This window comes from Neovison vison, chromosome 2, assembly GCF_020171115.1.
Source record: "Neovison vison isolate M4711 chromosome 2, ASM_NN_V1, whole genome shotgun sequence".
Taxonomy (NCBI): Eukaryota; Metazoa; Chordata; class Mammalia; order Carnivora; family Mustelidae; genus Neogale; species Neogale vison.
In genome coordinates this window covers 92,011,173-92,033,703 of record NC_058092.1, presented here as the reverse complement: position 1 = coordinate 92,033,703, position 22,531 = coordinate 92,011,173, and the positions used below count along the sequence as shown (strand labels likewise).

At 38.9% G+C, this 22,531-nt stretch overlaps 1 protein-coding gene and 1 long non-coding RNA gene across 7 annotated transcripts in view; one reads left to right on the top strand and one right to left on the bottom strand.

The window, feature by feature from the left end:
• Positions 1–22,531, bottom strand: part of NTNG1 (netrin G1) — a 346,692-nt gene that overhangs the window by 58,458 nt on the left and 265,703 nt on the right. For 4 of the 6 annotated variants that reach the window (XM_044238793.1, XM_044238795.1, XM_044238792.1 and 1 more), the window contains exon 5: positions 12,986–13,012. In XM_044238793.1, the coding sequence (XP_044094728.1) occupies positions 12,986–13,012 (27 nt within the window). Of the gene's footprint in view, positions 1–834; positions 901–12,985; positions 13,013–22,531 lie in introns of all 6 variants that reach the window. The other 2 variants (XM_044238798.1, XM_044238796.1) reach the window with 1 other exon arrangement.
• Positions 15,212–21,212, top strand: LOC122900261. The gene is made up of 4 exons (XR_006383204.1): positions 15,212–15,311; positions 15,510–15,627; positions 18,700–18,758; positions 21,195–21,212. It is a non-coding gene; the product is annotated as an uncharacterized LOC122900261 (long non-coding RNA).

The window sequence follows — 22,531 nt, the reverse complement described above, 5'->3', positions numbered from 1 at the left end:
ACTCCTATTTATATATGTCTATGTATATCTATAAACTAGACGTTAATGGGAATTTAACATTGCCCTGCATCTTATGAATTCATTGCCCAGTTTTTAGAAGTTCTATTTCTTCCTGTGTAATCACACTGCTTCAGTCTCTCTCTTTTATTAATTTACTTGGTTTTGATGTTAGAAATCAGAAAATAATTACAGCTTTAAGAACAGACAGAGAGCAATCTGCCCTTAATGCCGATAGAAATAATCGTTAATTCACAGAGGATTTAAAGGGGAAGCCCCAGCAGAGAAAAATATACTGTGATGTGGAAGACAGAAAGAGAGAGAGAGACAGAGAAAGAGAGAGATCCAAATTTCTGCCAATCAATATGGAGCAACAGTAAAAGAAAACAGGTCTTTTAGGGGTTACAATACTTCCTTTATGTATTTTCCCCTTGCCCCCGACCTTCAATACAACTGATGTACCAGTCAGTTTAGTTAAGAAGAGCAAAAGGGAGACAGTGGAAGGATGTCTGTAGCAACTCACAAGTTTTTAAGACTTATTATTTACATTCCAAACTGTGATGGCAACAAAACTTCAGGCTTCTCTAGGGGCTGACAGACATTCAACCTAAATTTAATAAAGAGCTTATAACTTCTATGCCATCTAATTTTTCCCTATGTCTTCACTATAATATTTCCAGGATGCTCTTCATATTAGAAATAATATTTGGATCATGATTCTTTCAAAGGCATGGCATTCATGATAATGCTCTTATTTAGTGCTAGAAAAGTAGTATATGGGATTTTTCCCCTAAACATGTGGGATTTTATATCAGTAGGAATTTTACATGCTCCTACCTTGTTTTGGGTTAGAAACCTCAAGGGAAGAAATATTCGGCCATATCCTATTAAACTTTGGAGGATCTGCATGCATCAGGAAAAATCAGGGTATGTTATTTTCAGCTATAATGTCATTTGGTCTAAACAGAAAATTATATGGACGAAGACACAAACCACACATCTGGTCTTTAACTTGGTTGTGGATGCACTTAACAAAACATGACTCCCGCACCAAACAAGAGCAAGCAATTGATGATTCCCAAAACATTGAATGGACATTAAATATATAGCCCCTTCGCTAACAAAGCTATATACATTTACTTTTGCAATAAACTAGAGTGTTCTTACAAATAACCAAATAGGGACTTCAGCATTTCAAACTGTTATATAAAGCTGGTGCCTGAAACTAGAAGATAAGGCGAAAGAAATAATTTCTCACTTGAGGATTCCATTCTCTGCAATTTATATTTACAGATATGAACTGGCTGCATTAGTCTTTCATGAGAGATTCTTCGGGGTGTGTTTTAAGTGTGAGCCATTATCTCTGCAAAGAAGTGGATTTATTTCCTATTTTTATTTATGCAATTTCTCAGAGAAAGAAAGGGAATACTGGTGATTCTGGCTTAAGGAGAATAGTGCAAGGTGCTTCTGATCATAGCTAAGGTTTGTATGTGTGGATGTGTATACGTCTTCATGATTTTTTTTTTTTAACCTCAACCTATGTTTCTAGAGTTTTTGGTTCCATCCAGAAGTCATTATAAGCATTGTTAATTTGAGAATTGGTATTCTTTCTTTCTTAGATTCACCAGTGTATATCTATATCTATATCTATATCCATATATATATATACACACACACACACATACTAATATACGTACTGTGGAAAACGAGAATAGCCAGGTTTAGGACTGGATGCTTTAAAATTACTTTTGTGAAGGTGCATAACTATTAAAGCAGTCATTTTAAAACCCAGTCAGATCAGCTCAAAACTACACCTTTTGTGTGGTCCTTTGGGACCACCGAAGTCCACAAAAAGGGATCTCTCCTCTAAACTCCTATAGCATGTTTCTTACTGTCTGTACTCCTGATTTCTCATTGATATGTGGATAAAGGATGAGTTTTAATATTGTTAGTTTGAATTTCATAGGTCTATCAATATCCCTTTGGCTATTCGAGGTCTTTTCTGGTTCCATATAAATTTTAAAATTATTTGTTCCATTTCTTTGAAAAAGATGGATGGTACTTTGATAGGAATTGCATTAAATGTGTAGATTGCTCTAGGTAGCATAGACATTTTCACAATATTTATTCTTCCAATCCAGGAGCATGGAACATTTTTCCATTTCTTTGTGTCTTCCTCAATTTCTTTCATGAGTACTTTATAGTTTTCTGAGTATAGATTCTTAGCCTCTTTGGTTAGGTTTATTCCTAGGTATCTTATGGTTTGGGGTGCAATTGTAAATGGGATTGACTCCTTAATTTCTCTTTCTTCTGTCTTGTTGTTGGTGTAGAGAAATGCAACTGATTTCTGTGCATTGATCTTATATCCTGACACTTTACTGAATTCCTGTATAAGTTCTAGCAGTTTTGGAGTGGAGTCTTTTGGGTTTTCCACATAGAGTATCATATCATCCGCGAAGAGTGATAATTTGACTTCTTCTTTGCCGATTTGGATGCCTTTAATTTCCTTTTGTTGTCTGATTGCTGAGGCTAGGACTTCTAGTACTATGTTGAATAGCAGTGGTGATAATGGACATCCCTGCCGTGTTCCTGACCTTAGTGGAAAAGCTTTCAGTTTTTCTCCATTGAGAATGATATTTGCAGTGGGTTTTTCATAGATGGCTTTGATGATATTGAGGTATGTGCCCTCTATCCCTACACTTTGAAGGGTTTTGATCAGGAAGGGATGCTGTACTTTGTCAAATGCTTTTTCAGCATCTATTGAGAGTATCATATGGTTCTTGTTCTTTCTTTTATTGATGTGTTGTATCACATTGACTGATTTGCGGATGTTGAACCAACCTTGCAGCCCTGGGATAAATCCCACTTGGTCGTGGTGAATAATCCTTTTAATGTACTGTTGAATCCTATTGGCTAGTATTTTGGTGAGAATTTTCGCATCTGTGTTCATCAAGGATATTGGTCTATAGCTCTCTTTTTTGATGGGATCCTTGTCTGGTTTGGGGATCAAGGTGATGCTGGCCTCATAAAATGAGTTTGGGAGTTTTCCTTCCATTTCTATTTTTTGGAACAGTTTCAGGAGAATAGGAATTAGTTCTTCTTTAAATGTTTGGTAGAATTCCCCCGGGAAGCCGTCTGGCCCTGGGCTTTTGTTTGTTTGGAGATTTTTAATGACTGTTTCAATCTCCTTACTGGTTATGGGTCTGTTCAGGCTTTCTATTTCTTCCTGGTTCAATTTTGGTAGTTTATATGTTTCTAGGAATGCATCCATTTCTTCCAGATTGTCAAATTTGTTGGCGTAGAGTTGCTCATAGTATGTTCTTATAATAGTTTGTATTTCTTTGGTGTATTTCTTGTCTCTGTAATTAGATTGGATCTCTTTGAGGAAGGGCAAAGCCTGGTAGGAGACCTCAGTAAATATCTAATAATTCAGTAATTGATATCAAGTGGCTAGGCTACTGTAAACAGGTATTATGAGATTGTTTCCTCCATAATTAGATTATAACAAATAATATTCTTGTAAGACATGGTACTTTCACTCTAACTTTGGTTTTTAAGTATTTGTTAGAAAAGTTGATCTATGGTTGTTTTGTGCATGTGTATATACAAAGGTAGATGGAATCTTAATACTGACATTACTACACCTGTCAAAATTGAAGAATGCAAGAGGAATGTAATTCTATTTCCCACATTTGTAGCCAAGTGTCACTAAACACCTAGATACTCAGTAACATGTAGGCAGAGTATTCAAGCTGTTGACTGAATGCTGCTTTTCACTTGAGTGTCCTGGAGCTGGGTAGATACTGGATTAACAGAACAAGTCTACCTGAGCTGAGACGATCACTTTTGGAAAACTATACATTTGTATTTTGAGGGAATTAATATGATTTTTAGAAATTATTTAGAAAAAAAGTTGTGGTTGTATATAGAATATATAATTATTTATATTATTAGCTTTAAAGTAAGAATATTTCAGTTTATTGAAATGGTTCTCTCCATCTTTTTCTTGTAGGAGAGAAAAATACAGGTCATAAGTGGGGGTGCTGTTTGTAAACTTAATGTTAAGTACTCAGTGACTTGTATGTCTTGATGAAATTAAGTAATATTATTTTGTTAATAAGTTTTGCCAAGAAATCTAAGACAGAAATTTATACCAAATCAATTAAAAAGTGAGTTTTGAAAGTTAGCGTCATAAATTAAGCTCTATTCCATATTCCAGTACATTAAATATTTGCTTATGCCTATTTTAGGCATAGTCTTTTCCTAGTGTTTCATAATTTTTCCCTGGGGTGTGAAGGTTCCACTTTAAGTATCTTCCTATATGTACAAAAAGTTAACATAGGTCATTCTGCCTCTGAATTGTTAACTACCTGACTGTATGGAATTACCAAGATAGATACCTCAATTACTATCTGGTCCATACCTAGAATACAACTTTCCTCCGAATTTTGTACTTAATATGGTTTCTTGTGGGAAGGGAGGTAGGTAACCCTTGTATTTGCCTGCAAATAGAATTAGACATTTTTTCCCCCCAAATAGTTTCCATTATGTGGAATGCCTAACTTTCTGAACAATCAAAACTCAGAACCACCAGCAGTCATACCACATGGAAATCCTAATCTAATTTATACTTGACTCTGGTGGGATAAAATTTTATGTGCTGATTTTTCCTTGGGAGAAAAAATGTCCTGAAAAAAAGATACTGAAATTTGTGGTCTCTTGTTAAATTCTTACAACACGTTACTGTCTGTGCAATCATGTTGCAATATTTGGCCATCATGGGATTTTTAATTTACTATCTCATCTTATCTATCTACTTTTTCTTTTCTTTTTTTTTTAAGTAGGCTCCACACCCAGAGTGCAGCCCAATGCAGGGCTCGAACTCACGATCCTGAGATCAAAAGTCAGACACTTAACTGAGTAAGCCATCTTATTTTTAAGAAAGTTTATTTTTCTTATAATTGCAAGGCCAAGTAAGGAAACAACTTAAAATTAAGCAGTTGCTCTCCGTTTACTCTTACTATTCTAAGATCCTGGCTCAAATAAATATTTAATCAATATTACTAACAAATATTTAATTCCCAGGAGTAAAATGCACATTGGAGGTGATATTAATAGCACAACTGAGACAAAATCTATGTAATCATATCCAATTCTAATGAAAATCTTTGTAGCATGTAGCCTCAGAGAATTTTTAGCCAGTGGGCCACTTGTTTCAAGTAGGGGGAAATTATAAATAGAAAACAAAAATTATATTACATTGAAAGTATGTATTGTCTCTTTGGGAGAACTGTGGCAGAATTTATTAATTTCATTTTTTCATGATTTAACTAGGGTATATCTATGATTCAATTCTAAGGTCTGGGAATGGCAGTTTCTTACAGGGCAAATGGTACTGTGAGTCAGAAAAATAGGATTTGGTCCCAGTTCTACTAATGAGGAACTGTCTGGTTTTTAATTTCTCTAGATTTCAGTTTCTTATCTGTAAATAAATGTGGTGGACTAAAAGATCTCCAAGGTTTCCCTCAGCTGTTAAGTTCCATCACTCCAGTGATTCCCTCATGATCTAGCAGGGTCCCACTCAAGTTCGTGGAAGGATGAAGCCTGTTGCTCTTTGGAGAATCTAGAGGACTAAATGGGAAGGGAAAACTATTGCTCCCTGTTTTGAAGGTGGATATTTTGACTGTTGTAGTGAAATTCACACTGGACTTGAGAAATTACTGGGATGAGGGGAGGGATCCCCACATGTGCCCAGTGGGGTTGTAAATGGCCAGTCATTCAAGATTAGCCTTTTATGGAAATCTCTATTTCTTAAGGATGTTGGCACAATACATCTGGGAAAATGGACTGGGTCATCTTGATGATCTTCTTCCCTAGACTCCAAAGACTGGCTCTAGGAGTATGGAGACCATAACCACATACTCCACAACTAACCCCTAAAAAAGAAACAAAATATCTGCAATGTCCACCAGATTCTATTACTCTACAGTTATTGTTGAATTTGCAAAGCACATTTATGAGAACCTTAAAAAATATCTATCCAGGGGAGATATTTAAAAGATCTGGTGCATGTAAGTAGAGGTCGGGCTGGATTAGAATCCCAGTTTTACTGCTTGGACAAGCTCCTTAAGTTCTCTTTGTCTTTCTCATCTGTAATATGGGGATGATGCCATTATCTGCTGGCTGCTTTCAAGACTCAGTGGGTTAATATTTGCTTGACATTGTGGTGAGCATTCGATAAATGTTAGCTCTTATTATCCCATTTGTGGTTGCTGTTGTAATAAAAATCAGATTACTGTAGTAGTAACAGTCCTTACTGAATTGAGGTAGAGAAAAATAATGTGTTCCTCCATTATTTTGCCATCTTAATTATTCCCAAAGTGAATGATTCTGATATGTAAAAAAAGCTCACTTAAGATACAGTTTACTTTAGGGAATAATCCAGTTTTAGGGTCTCCGTTGATGAATACTATTGCTCAGAAAGCAATAGAAATGATTTTGGGGATACTGTGAAAAAGATTTAATAGTTAAAGACAAAATGTTAATTTCCAAGTTTCTTTAAGTTTAGAATCAATCAGTTTTGACTATGAATCAAATATATATCTTATCTGAATTTTGTTTTTCATTAGGGAGAGAATTCAGGAAACTGTTATGTGATAGTTTGGTTGTGGTGCTTCAAACTTGATTTGTGAATCAGGAAAACTGAGATTCTAGTTGTGAAAGGGAAACTTTGGAAGAAAATTTTTCTTCTCTGTACTCCAAGGAAAACTCTGCACTATACATTGGAGAGAACCATGTGACAGTTGGTAAAATTGACCATCTATTGCTGATGCCATAGTTTATCAAGCTAGAAGACCAGCTTGAAGCAGAAGGTTAAAGACACTGTATTATATCAAGAAAGCTTTAGAGGTAGGGTTGTTTTAGAATATAAAGTCATCTTCTATCATCCATGGCACTCCCTTTGCATGGACTGTAGGCAACTTTTAAAGTGGGCACACTCTAAAAACAGAGTAAGTTGTGACCGTGATATCCCATCTCTTTTTTTGTTTTCTAGAAAGTTGTACCCTGTAGAATTTCATACTTCAGTAGTTTCATCAAATGAGAAGGTGAATTCTAATAACATGGTAGAATGTGAAGAGTCCTAATTTGGAAATTGGACATTGAGCTGGAATCCTGCCTTGCCCATTATCCTGATAAGTTGGACAATTCATTTAATTCTTAGTTGTCTTATCTGTAAAATGATTATGTCGGATGAGTGCCCTTTACATTTCCTAAAACTAATAATTTTACTTAATTTGGGGGTTCTAAAATATGGTGGGAAACAGGGTGCCACCATGGATATGAAAAGCCATTGCTAAGGGGATGTTAGTGGGCCTTCCTGGAACATCTTTCTTCCAGGAGAGTGTGTTAGGTAGAGACAAAGTCACAAGTTCACTTTGGGGTTATATAATGACTCCTGCTATTACTCAGAGAATCTGAAAACATTACTGATGCCTAGAAAGGAATCTATAGAAAACCCTAAAACTCTCTAGAAGAAATCTCTGGGGCCTTGGAGGTAATCTTATCATCTTCACAGCAAGCTGCCTACCCTCGGAACTACAGTGTCATTAAACTGGTGGGGAAGATAAAGCTTAATGTGATAGTGGTAATTCTGTCCTTGAGATAGCACACAGCATTTTATTTTTGCTATAAGTGGCTATTTTGATAAAGAAAAAAATTTGGATTTTTATTGTCATACGATATGTACAAACACGTTTCACAATTTGAATGGCAGATTTCATGAGCTATCTCATGTTCTAGACTACACTTGACATATCTGCATTTCCCATCTTCCTCAGAATACTAGGATATTTAGTAGTAGAGGAAGGCCATACATTAATGGGGTGGAGGGTCACAGTCCCCTACCCTCTCTCCTCATGCATAATGTTTGTAACTTCTGCTGACAACACAGTGAGGTACAAGAAAATGAACCTCTGTTTTTCTCCACGACACTATATTTTCCTGCACAAAAAATAGTTCAATTCAGGAATCAACAGGTGTAAGGTGCTGTGTGGTGGATTGGAAAGAGTTTGTGGCAAGAATAAATAAATCTAGAATTTTTCTTTCTAACCTCTTCCATGTGGTATAACGTTATGAGCATAACTTTTGGAGTCAGACAGGCCTTCCTCATCCTATTATACTGGTCAAGTTACTTGGCCACTCTGAGCCTCGGACTCATTCGCCATTTGTAAAATGGAATTCTGTAGACATATGTGAACATCTCCCTCCAGCTCTGAGTGAAAGCTCTGTCTCATCCTTCCTGGGAAATGAAGCCGTTAGTTGGCCAGCTCCTTATTTGTACTCCAAGAAGATGTCAGTGATACGTACACCCTTAGTGCAGAAGTTCACAGTTACATGTTCAAAGGTTCATCGTGGGTCCTTTCAGAGATCTTGGCAAATCTTTGGTCAAGCTAGGAATGTCCCGATGCCCCACACAGAGATAACAGCAAAGGACAGATAGCAGCTCACACTTAAAAAGTGACTTGACATTCTAACTTCACCTGGGAAGAGGTTAACGCATGAAAAACATCAAATTGCTCAAGGTGGGCAATGGTTGATAGCATTGCTAAACCGCTCCTTTTCTTTTTTCTTTTTTTAGGTAAAGGATACTTGCCCCTCCTTCATTGTAATATTTGATGTATTCTTCAGGATTAAAGCAGCAGCTATGTGCTAATGTTCATTCAGTTTTAGGATAACCACAAAGTTTTCATGAATGTGAAATGCTAGTTACACAAATATGAAATGGATCTGTGATGAGGATACTGGGCACACGATATAACAAAGTCCCAAAGGCACTTCACCTGGGACCTGAGCTTTCCTTCCAGAACATCAGCAAACAGTTCAAAATTAACGTAGCACACCATGCAATTTGCCATATAGCTACACTACCCTGTACATTTTCTTCCTCATTATATAAAACCTAATTAGTTAAAGGGCAATTCAAATGAAACTTTTATTTGGGGGATTTAGAAGTATTAAAGCAAAGGGAAGAAAACAAACAAGCACTGCAGCTCTCTGGATAGCATGAACATGATTATTAATTACCCCTGGGTAGGGAAATGATTAACCTTGTTATTTTCCTCACGATCCAGGTTTCTACAGTAAACGGCTACCGAACAAAAATATTTGGATGCTGTCTGGAAAACAACTTTTACAATGTCTCCAACTGGCATCAAATATTTTCAAGTAAGAAAACATCTCTGGGTTTTCTCTCCAGGCTGATGGATCCCTGCGGGTAGCACTTCCCTTGTTTAACAGTCTTGTCAATTAAATCAAATTAGAGATGAAGTTTTAACTCCAGGATGAAGGCAATGCTCATTATAAGAGAAAACAGGAAAATGTAATATTTCCCTAAAGTAAACCATTATTTCTAATTGAAAGGGGTAGAGAGGAGGGGACAGTCAAACTCCTCCATCAATATTCTATGCTTTATATGCCATGAGCTCAATCACTCAAAAGTAATTTAAAGAAGTAATGTATCCCTGGTTCCCCAGAATGTTTACATTTCTCTTTTGTGGCTATCCTGAGACACATTTTTAATTATTAAAAAATACGAAGTTGTTTGAAATGATGATCTTTCATGTCAATGGCTGCCCTACCTTTAATCTCTGACTCATCTGTCATCTCCTTTCTTAAGTGATAATCACCCACACAAAGCTATTTGCACATTAGGCCAGTTCTTGTTCTAATTATGGTCTTTATACTGTTTAACATAATTAGTGAAATCACTTGCTTTTCAGGACTAAGGAGCAGATAATATATGCTAGAAGGTAATGATTAGTTTATCACTCTAGCAAAAACATCCACATCAAACCAACTATTAATCGGCATCATCAGCATCAACAAATGTTCACTTGGATAAAATTGTGAATGTTTACTTCTAAGCATAAGTTACATTTTGTATACATAAAAAAATGAAACCTGAATGAATTACTGCCACATTAGGTAAAGTAAAAACAGAGATCACAAGGCTCAAATGACTGTAGATCTATTTTGGGATTCATTAATTGCTGACAATACCACCAGTACTTTTTCAGCCATGGCCAAAGCACATCGAAATGACCAAGTTTTAAATCAAGGAACTCAGAAATGGTTGGGAAACCTATTTCCTAAAAAAAATAGACAACAGCAGGTACACATGACCTTAATGGTAAATTTGTTTCAAAAAATATTTTTAGCAGATGATCGGAAAGGATGGCCACTCTGTCCATGCATTTGAATCTTAATACTGGTGTTGACAGTTTGAGATCTATACTGAAACCTATCACGGCCCCAAAATCTTTAGTCATTGTATGTATAGCATATGTATGTGAACTTATGGTTATATACATCAATAATTTACATCAGTGGTATGTATCATTCACTTTCCTTGAGATATGCTTTGATGATGGGAGTCTCACGGGTATTACATCTGTTATAATGGCATTGTCTATATACTGGTTGGAATTATGCTGGTTGATTCCTTCTCTGGGATAAAGGGAAAAGCCCTGGAAACCACCTAAACTTAGTTAAAAATTCAAGCAACTCATTCTTCTCTGGCGTATACCTTGGAAACCCATTCCTGTGCCCTCTAGAGTAGGCAGCAAGTCATCTCTGTGTGAATTTTTGCCCTTTGGAGAGGAAAGGAATCCACTAGTGCACCCAATGAGCGCCTTATGAGCCCACAAAGAAGGAAGGTGCGAATGCCACAGAAGCAGCCCAGAAGATCCTATCCTGCTTGATGGCTTTTATAATCAATCTCTTGACTTTAAAGCCAGCAATCGGCAAGCTAGTTGTGTGTGATGTTGGGTGACTCCTGGCACCTTTGACACCCTGTTTGCTGGAGAAATCTGAGGGAACCCCCACTGCACTCCAAGCAGAGCAGCCAGAGGCATAAGGAAGGCAGGTTACAAACTATCATTTTGTTTGCTAGCGGGTTTTGGTTCCGTATTAAGGAATTAAATTTTCCTAGGCTCCTGATCAAAAAGGTAGATACATTTTTCCAAAGGCACCACAAAGCATCCTTTCAGGTCACCACTGATTTTGAAATAAAACAAAGCAAAACAAAACTGGAATTTCCTGACTCAGTGTGTAAAAGGTCAACATCTGCTGATGCTCAGAGATGGGGCACGTGGTGGAGACGGCCGGATGAGATGTTGAGTGAGCAATACAGTCGGTGATCCCATGCGACACACGACCGACACGCAGAACAGAAACACACCCCAGCACCAAAGAACTGCTTTCCATGCATCCATTTCTGAAAATCTGACAGGTCACGCTGCTGGGGCAGCCTCAATAATCGGTCTCAGGTGGCTTCCCCTCGGTACCCTTTTGTTCTAAGAGGCATATGTAAATGAAATTGTCAAGGCCTGAAAGGAGCCCGCTGTGGGAGGGCTGTGTGTATGTATACATGACATACATATATATATATATGAGTATATATATATATATATATATATACTCACACAATTAGACAAATCCCAGGGGAGATACTAAAGCAGAACACAGAGACTATGAGAGCTGAAGGTTTCCCCTGTGAGTCTGCAGCACTGATGCCATTTCAGCAAGATCCTACAGGCCAGGCTGCAGCATTAGGCTGGTATCTGAAAGGAGGGGAACACTACCTCTATTTACACAGCCGCTGATATTCATGGCATTTCACTGTGTCTAGTGCTTAACAAATCTGCATCCAGGTCTAATTCCAAGCTTAAGTAAACTGGCTCGATTTGCAGATTGGAAGACCTGACAGTGCATTTATCAGAAGTGGGAAGCTGTTTTATCCAAATTGTCAGAATATTGAGCTGAAGATGGATGTTGGGTATCCAACAACTGCTGTTCATGCTGCCATTACCCTGGGGGGCCCATCACCCATGACGAAGTCCGTGACAGGTGAGATCACAGTGAAAACTCTTGTCTTCACATGCAGTACCTAATCTCTGTCTCCTCAGCACTCTGTTTTGAATGAGTTATTCAGCAGTCGTGCAAAGGATTTAGGCATCAGAGAGAACGGGTGCGAAATGTAAGAACATGTAAGGTTCTGCTCTGCAAAGCTGTGGGGCATTTCCTTAATGAGCATTTCAGGCTTGGTGTTGGGGTGTCATTGTGACACCCCATGTGATTAAGGAGCTACAGCCTGGTTCTCCCACGATAGCTGATAGCTGGGAGAATGCTCTTTGCAATGGTTCTGGAGAAATGTTTCGTAGAAGCTTGAAGAGGGATTTCTCTTTCAACTGCTTCTATTTGTACTAAGAGATTTCTCACAGGAATTTCTACTAGCTGGATTCCTAAATTCTGCATATATTTTTTGTACCCAGTTCTCGATCACACTTCAACCTAAGTAGTCAGGAGAAGATGGATCACTGTATTTTCAGAGGAAGAAATGGACATACTGATTTTTTTCCTCTTCATTCCCCCAGAGAGACTAATGATCACCAACCTGCCTCTTTCAGGCCTTCACAAAGATTGGAGTGTAATAAATTACTAAAATTCTCTCCCCTTGGTTTCATGGCGTTTTCATTGGGTTCTAATGAATATGCCTAAAGTGTTCATTGGTATTCATTCTCTGCTTTTAAAAATTATGGGAGAAATCCATATCCAGTCCTAAGGAGAAAGTTCAATTTTTTGTTGGTTACTAAGTATGAGTAAATAGGACTGTTTATATTTTTGCTAAATGAGCTATGGTTACCTAAGTAATTGCACCTGTGTGAAGGTAGCCTTCATTGGTCAAAAGCAGTCAGGAAAGCTATGGTACTGTGGTATCTGTGATATCCACAGAGAAGTTATGCACTGATAATTATTTTATCTGTGCTCTCACCCTATCTGTGCAGAGAACACACACAACAGTTCAATTCACAAAGAAAATACCCTCTTACATCAGAAATGGACACTGGGAAAATAGATCTTAGGAGCTCAACAAGAAAACAAAGCTAGCCTAGACTTGGATGGTGACTTTTTTTTTTTTTTTACTTACTACCGATACTGGAAATACTGGGGATACCTGGAGAGAGAGAAAACAATAAAGAAAAATTGTTAGCTATTAATACATACCACCGTTAACTTAATATAAGCATCTCAGAAAATTAACACTTAATAGCATTCAGATCATCAGGAAATATGCACGAAAAAGCAAGATATCTATTCATCCATCCAAATCATTTTGCTTTTGTTCTAGAACTCCTGAACTTGGCAGGGTTGGAAAATTAATGCTCAGCTTCAACAGCTGGTTCAAGACAAGCTTCATGACATCAAACATTTTGTGCCTGCCTGTAAGGTTAATGAACATTTGTACGCGGTTCAAAACAGATTTTAAGCTAGACTTATGTTCTGGGCACAGAGTGCCAAATATACACCATGTGGACCTGTACAGGTATACCCACGTAGGCACCAGATCTCTTTAGATGTGTTATGAGATGCATATGTTAGCTGCTGAAAGTCATTTGGCCTTTTATTTGATTCATTTCACAGAACCGTCATTTTTAGTCCTCTTTTACATGTCAGATATGTGGATTAAGCTCTGCAATAGAAACTTAATTGAGAAGAATAATTCAAGGATACATGGGGTTGTTCATATGGATCATGGACTTCAGCCATTCTCCCAGGTCCTACTTCAATGTACAGGTTGTGTGAAGGTGGTGGGAACATTTCAGAATGCAGTGGGCTGGGTACAAATGTGGATAGGAATTTAGTCTGTCCCCTGAAAACTCCCGACCAAGAGCAGGGGCCCGGGAAGCAGGCTGTCTGGGTTTGAAGCTTTGCTCTTGCCTTCACTGACCATGTGACCTTGGGCAAGCTGCTTATTCCTGGTTTTCTACCTCTTAGGGTTGTTGCAAGGATACACAAATAGATGTATGTAAAGTACTCAAAATGTTACTTGGCGGGCAATGGGTACTCTACCTGTCCTAGCCACGGAGTACCTTTATTGATACAGTCGGCCCACCAACCAAGCAAACTATGATAGATATGGCTGAGGGAGACTTGGAGATTTACATCTCCTCCACTAAATTTGGGTCGTGGTGCGGCTGGGAGCAGAGGATGGGACTCAGGCAGAAGCGAGTGAGAGTACTGCTTGGCAACGGATCAGCTAGGTGATTTCAGGCAAGTTCCCAGCCTCTCTAGGCCTGTTTCCTCACCACCAGAAAGGGGTTAATAATATCAACTGCATAGGGCCGCTGTGAGGACTGAATGAAATAATCCATAAAAATGTCTGACACATGGTACGTAGCCAATAAGTGATAGCTGTTAATGAGTGGTGCAGCCTTTTCTCCACATCACTGGAGTGTAGTCCTAACAGGTGGTAAACGTAGGAATCATTAAACTACTATTTCTGTGTTTATCTTTGAACAACTGCCCTCTGCTTGTTTTAACATTTAACATTTAACATAACGGGTTTAATCACTGTACCTCACTCAAAAATTTCGAGCTGGGTAGTCTTTAAACCCAAAAGCTCTTTTCTTATTTCTTCTTAGGGAGGGGAGAAGGAGGAATTAAAGATTACCATGATGTAAAACAAAAACAAAAAACCTGAGAGGAATAAAATTTTATCTTTAGTTATAAAGTACATTTGAAATCTCTTGATTTTAAATGCACAGAGTTTAGGGTCTTTCAGCTTAATTACTGATCACTCTCCCACCCACACTGGAAATCTGTTTTAACTCTTGTTCTCTGAGCAGAATTTCAAGCTGAATGCAATCTCCTCAAAGGGCTGCTGAATTCCTGACCCCACACTTCAGCAGACTGTCTTCGATATAGCCTGACAGTGACTTGGTACTGAATCTTTCCTTTTTTTTTTCTTTCTAAATCCCCTATTGAGTGAGGTATGATGGCAGCATCACAATTTTAGTATCAACTGCAGAAGCTCCAAAGTTCCCCGTGATTGCAAATCCTGCTGCATTGGAACCGCTCGCCTTTTGTAATCCGTCAAGGAGAATGGGAATTAGGTTGGCAGGAAGAGACTTTCCGGGCGTTTTCAAACTTACCCGGAGTTAGAGGGCCATGCATAATGCAAGGTGAAGTTCCAGGCTGTTTGACCAGATGCAAAGGCGAGCCAGCCTGCAAGACTGTCTGATGCAGTACTTGCTGCCGCAGAATGCTCAAGGAAGATGCCGAAATGTTTCCTTCCTTTGGGGATGCCAGCGCGGGGAACAGTGTTCACAGCAGCTCTACAAGCCTCTCGAGGCGAGGCCATTATGAGATCTTATTTTCCTCATGAAGATGTTTTCTATTCCCTAACATTTTGGATGCTGGAAATTCATCCTCTTCCTCATTTTGTGGCTCACAACTTTTTGAGGTGTTGCCAGGTGAGTTCCTTTCTAGCTATTGCTGTAAAATGGGAATTGCTTGGAAAAGATTTTTAAACTTTTCATTGGGATAAAGATTTCTGAAGAACAAATAACTGAACACCAAGGGATGCCCATTAGTATATTTTCAAATGTTACTTTTTTCCCCAAATGGTCCTTATTGTAATGTTCAAACACCTTGCTTTTTGTTCCCTACAGACAACTAAAGAATTTAATAAGCCCACTGCATGCCTTAAAAAGGCTAGGAAAAAGCCATGAGATGTCTGCCAGATGCCTAAGGAATAAAACAAGAAGGCTACAATTCATTTCATGAAAGGTGGGTTTCTTTGGGGGTCTTGGAGGGATGCATCAATGAATGTAATTCCACCTGACAATAAGACAGCGCCCATAAACCACGGTAATGAAAGTCAGATTAGGCTCAGGGAACCTCGAGACACACGTTGGCAGGTTTGTTTTTGTTTTTGTTTTTGTTTTTTAACATTCCCTGCGAAGTGACAAACATTATGTAAACAATATTTTTACCTTTAGAACTGAGCTTGGAGGTTATCTCTTCCCTTTCTCTTCATCTCCTGAATGTGAATTAGTCACTCCCTGTGATCACATACCTCCTCGGGTAGGCCTCCCTGAGAAACTTACCAACTTACATGTATAATTGTTTGGGTTTGCCTGAGAGGTCTGAGGGGCAATCACCATGTCTCGTTCTTTTCTGTATTTCTAGTATCTTCCTGGGACAATGCCTGATACAGAAGAGCTGCTCGAGTGTATTTGAGCAAAACTTTATCACTGGTAGCCAAGAATTTTCTATCCTAGTGAAAATACTTTTGGCCATGGTATGATCTTGTCCCATATAAAATGTTTCACTGAAACATTTCTCAGAGTTCAGTATGAGTGGATATGTTTGTTCCCTCTGAACATTTCCTCCACTCCAATAACCACAGTTATACAATGTACAGATGTCCCTCACAACTTTGCCTTCCAGGAAGTCAAGAGACTCAAAAACGCAACCTGGAGCTCATCTGGGTATACTCACTTCCTATTTGGCTTATTTACCTTCTATTCCTTCTCTCACATCTTCTATTTAGACTCCTATTTGGATATTCTTATTTGTATTTGTATTTTTCCCTAAGCCACCCAGGGGCAAATACAGATGTTGTGGGGTCTAAAGCATATTCAAATCTGGGAGCTCTCTTTGAGAAAAAGAATATTACCTTTAAAATATAAAATTAAATATGACATTGATTTTTTTTTTTTTAAGTTTAGAAGGATCCTAGGGAGGAATCTGAAATTTAAGCTTCTTAGGTGAAATCCTTCTCTGAAACAACCTCAAAAATACTCGTGAAAGATAAAGAGATGATATAGATAGACAGAAAGGAAGCAGGATACCAGATAAGCTAATTCAGAAAGAGTCCTTTAAAAATGAAGAGCAGAAAGGGAGTTAAGCAATAATCTCATCAAGCCCTCCACTTTACAAAAGAGGAAACTGAAGGCACGAACAGAAGCAAGAGTCTTGTCCCAGTCAACACCTTTCTATTCAACATTGGAAGAGGTAATTCCTAGTTCTTGTCTGCTGAGACACTGCTCAACTTGCACAGAGGAAACAAGCCCAGGTATGCATGAACTTCACCAGAAGGTTCTGTAGTACATGGCATATAAGTTTAATACTACTGCTTCTTCTAGAAGAGAAATGGTACTTCAATCAGAGACACACACACATGTTGAATATGCCAAAGGGCTTCCTGTGCTATAAGAATGAGCAGGTGTTCGGTATAAGCACTCTTTCTAGTTAGTTCCTCCTCCACTGGCCCCCCCGACTCCTATATTTATTTTAATGTTTGTTTTGAAGGAATTCTGCTGCAATTAAGAGGATGAGAACTTAGAAGAATTATATAATTGTTTTCTTCTCTTTCTCCTACTTCTTGCTATTTTACTAACTCTCCCACCAAGTAAATGGCTAAAGGGGGCCCAGTTAGGCAACGTGATGGCGATCTCAAAAATAAACATCCTAATCTTCTGAAGCAGATTGATGCTGTGCTAAAAGCCATAACTCCTTCTCAGAATCAAAGCAAAGTCAGCAGCTTTTCATGGAGGAAATCAGAAGGCACACAGATTTGGTATGCCTCAAACTGAGAGGAAATATTGCCCCTGTTGTGACAGATGGCTTGAGAAAAAGCCCATCAAGTAGATGACTAGGTCTTCAGAAGAAACCAGGCTACAGCCATCAGGAGCTAGAACTCCAAAAAACCCAGTTGAAGTTGGTGGGGGGGTGGGTGATGAGGAAGAAAACATTCTGAAGACACATTCATAATCTGGAGAATTATTTCCAGTGTCCTTCCAGCCCTGGTCCTTGGCACCACTGTGTTAATAGGAGGTATAGTGAGCTGTCTACTAGGAACTTGAAAGTGAAGGGAAATAAAGTTGCCTTCATAGAATTGTACCATGGAACTAATATATAAATGATCCAATCAAAGACAGCTAAAGTCATCTTATGAAAACAGAAGCAGTCTAGGACCTGAATGTATGTGGCAGACTTGACAGAGGTGACAGCAGCCTGAGGTAGCCTATTGACATATGGGAAGAACAGGAGAACAGCCAATGAGAAGGAGGAAGCATAGAAAGAGGAGCATTGGTCTCGCTTGTCTCAGGAAGAGGGAGGGGTACGCTGCAAGCTCTCAGACCTTCAGTGTTCTGTGGCATTAGGGAGGCTTACTGTGTGACAGGATGGGTGTGTCAGGATGTTTCAGCCTCACGTTATTGGCATTCGAGTCATATTTTCCTGTCCCACGCTCACCAAGCAAACTTCTGATTATTATCTGGCTCTGGGAAGAGTCTTAATTACAAGGGAGAGAATACGCTGGTCATAAGAACTATTCTGAATACCATCACAGTTATTTCATGTTTTGGATGAATAAATTGGGATTTAGACACAACTTATCTCCCTAGATAGTTGCTGTCTCTAAAGGGAGAATTTACTCACCAGGCTGGGTTGAGTCCATGGTGTTAGATCTCAGTGAAACTGTCATGACAACAGCATCTCACTTTATTGTGTGCTTACTATGTGCCTGCCTCTGTTCTAAAGACCTTAAGTGTATTAATTGATTTAATTTTTATGACAACCTTACGAGGTCAGCACTCAGGTTTATTTTACAGATGGGGGAAACTCAAACACAAAGAGCTTGCCCAACATCGTCTCTATCAGTTGGGAAGGAAATAGAGATTTGAATCTAGAGATCCAGATTCCAGAGCTTGAGCCTATAACCACCACTCTATACTATCCCTTAGTTTATTGTATTTATCGCCAATCTTCAAAACACAAAAACAAACAAACAAAAAGACTCTGAAAACTAAAAGGTTTTTCTCTTTTTTTTTTTCTCCTAAAATTCACCTGCAGCACAACATACCATGCTCTGAACTAATTTGGTGGCAAAACGTGACTGGAAGGGGTATGAGGTGCGAATAATCACAGGTTTGCTGCGGAAATACTGAAATGTTTGATTAAGTGGTGCTACATCATATTGTGCTGTGCGTATGGTTAAGTTATGCATCTACAATATATGTATTATGAAATCCTAACAATTTTGAATTCCAAATTATACCTGGTTCCATGAGCTTCAGATAAAGACTGTGGATGGGTGGTTGTACATGAATAATTTGGTATTCTGGTTTTAGATATTGGGCCAGCAGCTGGGGTCCTACACATGAGGAAACTGCTCTGAGTAGAGAGTGCTCTCTTACTGTGTTGATAGAATTGGGGTTCTGAGTCTCAAAGGATGGTAGGCAGAGCCTGACAGTGCTCAAGTCACTTGAGGCCATGAATGCCATTTGGGGAGGTCTGTGAACATCAGCCAGCCGTGAGCAACCATGAAAAGAAAGTGAGTCTTTTTCCCATTTTGTTTCCGCCAAGATAGCTGACTGACTCTTCCTGTCAGAGATTGAAGACCCTTGTGTTAGAGCTCTTGAGCCATGAAGACCACACGTTCCAGGAAACATGGGAAGATGGATGGGAGGTCAATGTACCCATGTGCACATTACAGCATTATTTAGGGTGACTTATTCACTCACCAAACAGTTGATCTCACAGACATTTATAAAGGCCAGGAATACAGCATGGTTCAGTTCTCAAATTGCTAACATTTTAGCTCTTGAAGTCAGGTAGACTGAAGTTTAAATCTTGTTCTATAATGCATTCGCTGTGGGACCTTGGGACAACTTACTTATTAATCTTTGTGTGGCTGTGTTTCCTGATCTGTCAAATGTGGATAAAAATAGTACATACCCCATGAGGACCGTTGTAAGGATTTAATGTAAGAAAGCACTTAAAGCCCTTCACAAAGTATAAGAGCCAATGGTTATCCTATTAATAAATAGAAGCTACCATTATTATTATTATTATTATTATTATTACAATTTTGGTTATAGAAAGTCAACCGATTGCAAGTGTACATATACTATCAAGAATCTAGAGTGAAAAGAGCAATTGATTTTGCCAGGGAGGGTCTAGGTAGGCTGCACTAGAGGAGCAATCTTGAGAGAATTATAATAAAGAGTGAGAGAAAGGCAATTGGAGAAAGGAATAAATCCAGTATCCAGCACGTTGACTTTGAGATCTTCCTAGACAGCTGGAAAAATCAGTCTGGATTCACGAAAAGGATTCCAGGCTGTAATTGACTGATTACTATTAAGCCAATGTCACTAAGAACTAAAACCACAGGAACTGATGAAAAGGACAAGGAAAAAAAAAAAACTGTAGACTGAGAAGAGGCGGTGTGGAGAGCTTGAAAATTTGAAACAAGGGCAGACAGGGAGTGTTTGAAGGCAAAAAAATAACAAGCAGAAATCCAGGAAGAGAAGTACGAGAAATCAGGTTTAGATAAGGCTGGTTTATCTAAGCAAGTGTCAAAAGGTTCAGACCCCAGTGAAGAACAGAAGAAGTAACTGAACTTTAACCTGAAAAGCAATACAGTGCAAAGTGAAGTCCTAGAAGTCAAGACATACGTGGGTTCCAATCCTCCTTCTCACCCTGATTAGTGGTGGAAACCTTAAACAGGGTACTTGAGCTCAGCAGTCAGCAGATTCCACTTCTATAAAATGAAGCTAATGGCATCTATAAGAGTGCCGTGAGTTAAGAATGAACTAATGCATGTAAAGCACTTAGGAAATTGTCTGGATAATGACATACACATGAGCACACCTGGGAAAATATAAATTGGTCAATGCGAATTTAATACGAGAGAAAATAATAGAATGATCATCAAATTACTTTCCATTACTCAGAGGAGCCCTAGATATTGTGTAACAATTCGAGTTGGATTTCTGAACAAACAAATAATGTCAATGCCAGACCAATTTAATTTTCTCTCTTTGAAGAATATTAGACTGTGTAGGTAAGAAGAAAGTGAAAGATTGAATACAGTGGAACTGGATGGGCTTTCTGTCTATCTTCATGACATTTCTATCACTAGGCTGTAGAAATTGCTTAAAGCAGAAGGTCCCCGAAAGAGTGTTTTATAGAAAGTTATTAAGTATTCTGTGAACATTTATGTTTGGGAAACACAGAGTAAAATAACTTACTTTACTATAGAATTCTCAAATGTTTTTTAATAAGGTAATATGAATGTCGTAGAGTCATTATAGTTTATAGCATTTTTCAAACTTCTTCGGCATGGAATCTTTAAAGGGTCATAGAACACACCTTTGGAAGCAAAGGTGTAGACAATATTATAGTATCTTTCTTAGAGTTATAATTCCTAAAGGTTGATTGTTGAGTTTTCAGCATCTCTATGTAGAAAAATATTGTGTATTATTCCACAAGGACTGGACATTTAAAAAGGTGTTACTTAGTATATGTGCTGCCGAAGCGAGCACTAAAAAGGTGTTACTTAATAGTTTTATACAGGAGCCGGACAATAGCAATCAAGTGAATCATAAGGAAGCATGAAGTTGGACAGAGTTGCTGTCTACTTGGAAGAAAGAAATGAAATTCAAAGACACTGTGAATACTATCAGAAATAGAATGAAGATCAACAGGGAGAAGAAAGATTTCTTACAGAGAAAACACAAGCTTTGTAGAAAAAATAAGGAAAACATTTTGATACACACACATATATATATGGCTTTAAAAGACCAAGAAAACACAATGGGTCTTGAATAAAAAGCATGGTGTATAAAGATATAATCACAAGAGTTATTACTTCTGCCTCTGACAAGTCTATTGTATTGAAAAGCATAGGGACATGTGATGTGTCTCACAGATTATAGTGATGGCTCTACTTTAGAACACTGGGGCTCTACATTCTTCTTTCCTGGCTCTATACAGTTCTTACAAATGTGGCCTTGGAGATGCTCCAGAATTCAGGACTTCCAAAGTCCTACCATTCACAGCGAAGTCCCAGTTTAGGGTACCTCTGAGTGCTGGGTTAATTGTCTGTGAAGGGAGATCTTCTAAGTCCCTGGTTTAATGAAGTTCTCTGAGTTCTGCTAAGAGTGGGCAGGAACTGACCTTCCTATTGAGAAATGATCCTGGCTGCTGAGATTCGGCTAAATCAAGAGATTACCCAGGATGCATGGCATTTGTAGGTAATTTTTTTTTTTTTTCGAGGACCCCTGGGCCAGCCTGAGCCAGGGATGACCACCTTCTACTGCTTTGCAGGGCGCTGAGGATGCCGACCTCAACCCAGAGCCAGGGAGGGAAAAATCTCAAACATTTAAGACTGGGTTCAAAAGCCTCCTGGACATTTTCTGTCTGCCTTGCCCCCCACCCCCCACCCCATCGCATCTTGTTTGGGGCTGTGAATCAGAATTCCGAATCTGTGCTGCCCAGAGGGGACAGGCACAGCGGGGAGGAAACACCCAAATGCAATAAATAACGGCAGCTAAGGACCCTGTCCCTCGCCCGACCCAGCTAGGGCTGCATTGGAGTGGGGGGCTCTGCAGGTCCTTCCCGTTGGTGCGGGGTGGGAGGAGAGGAGACAATGCCTGTGTGTGAGTCATTCACTTTAGAGCATCATTTATGGCATGAACTGGGAACGTAATGTGTTTACATAGACACACACAATTGTACATCGGCATCTTTACAATATTAAAGGAGTCATATACAAGTCTACAGGCATTGTACACAGCAGGGGGCCGGCTGGGGGCCCCTCCAAGACTTCCCCACCCAGGTGGAGCCAGCACGTGGGGAAGGGGGACCAGGCTAGGGGATGGGGGGTATCCATCTTTGCCCC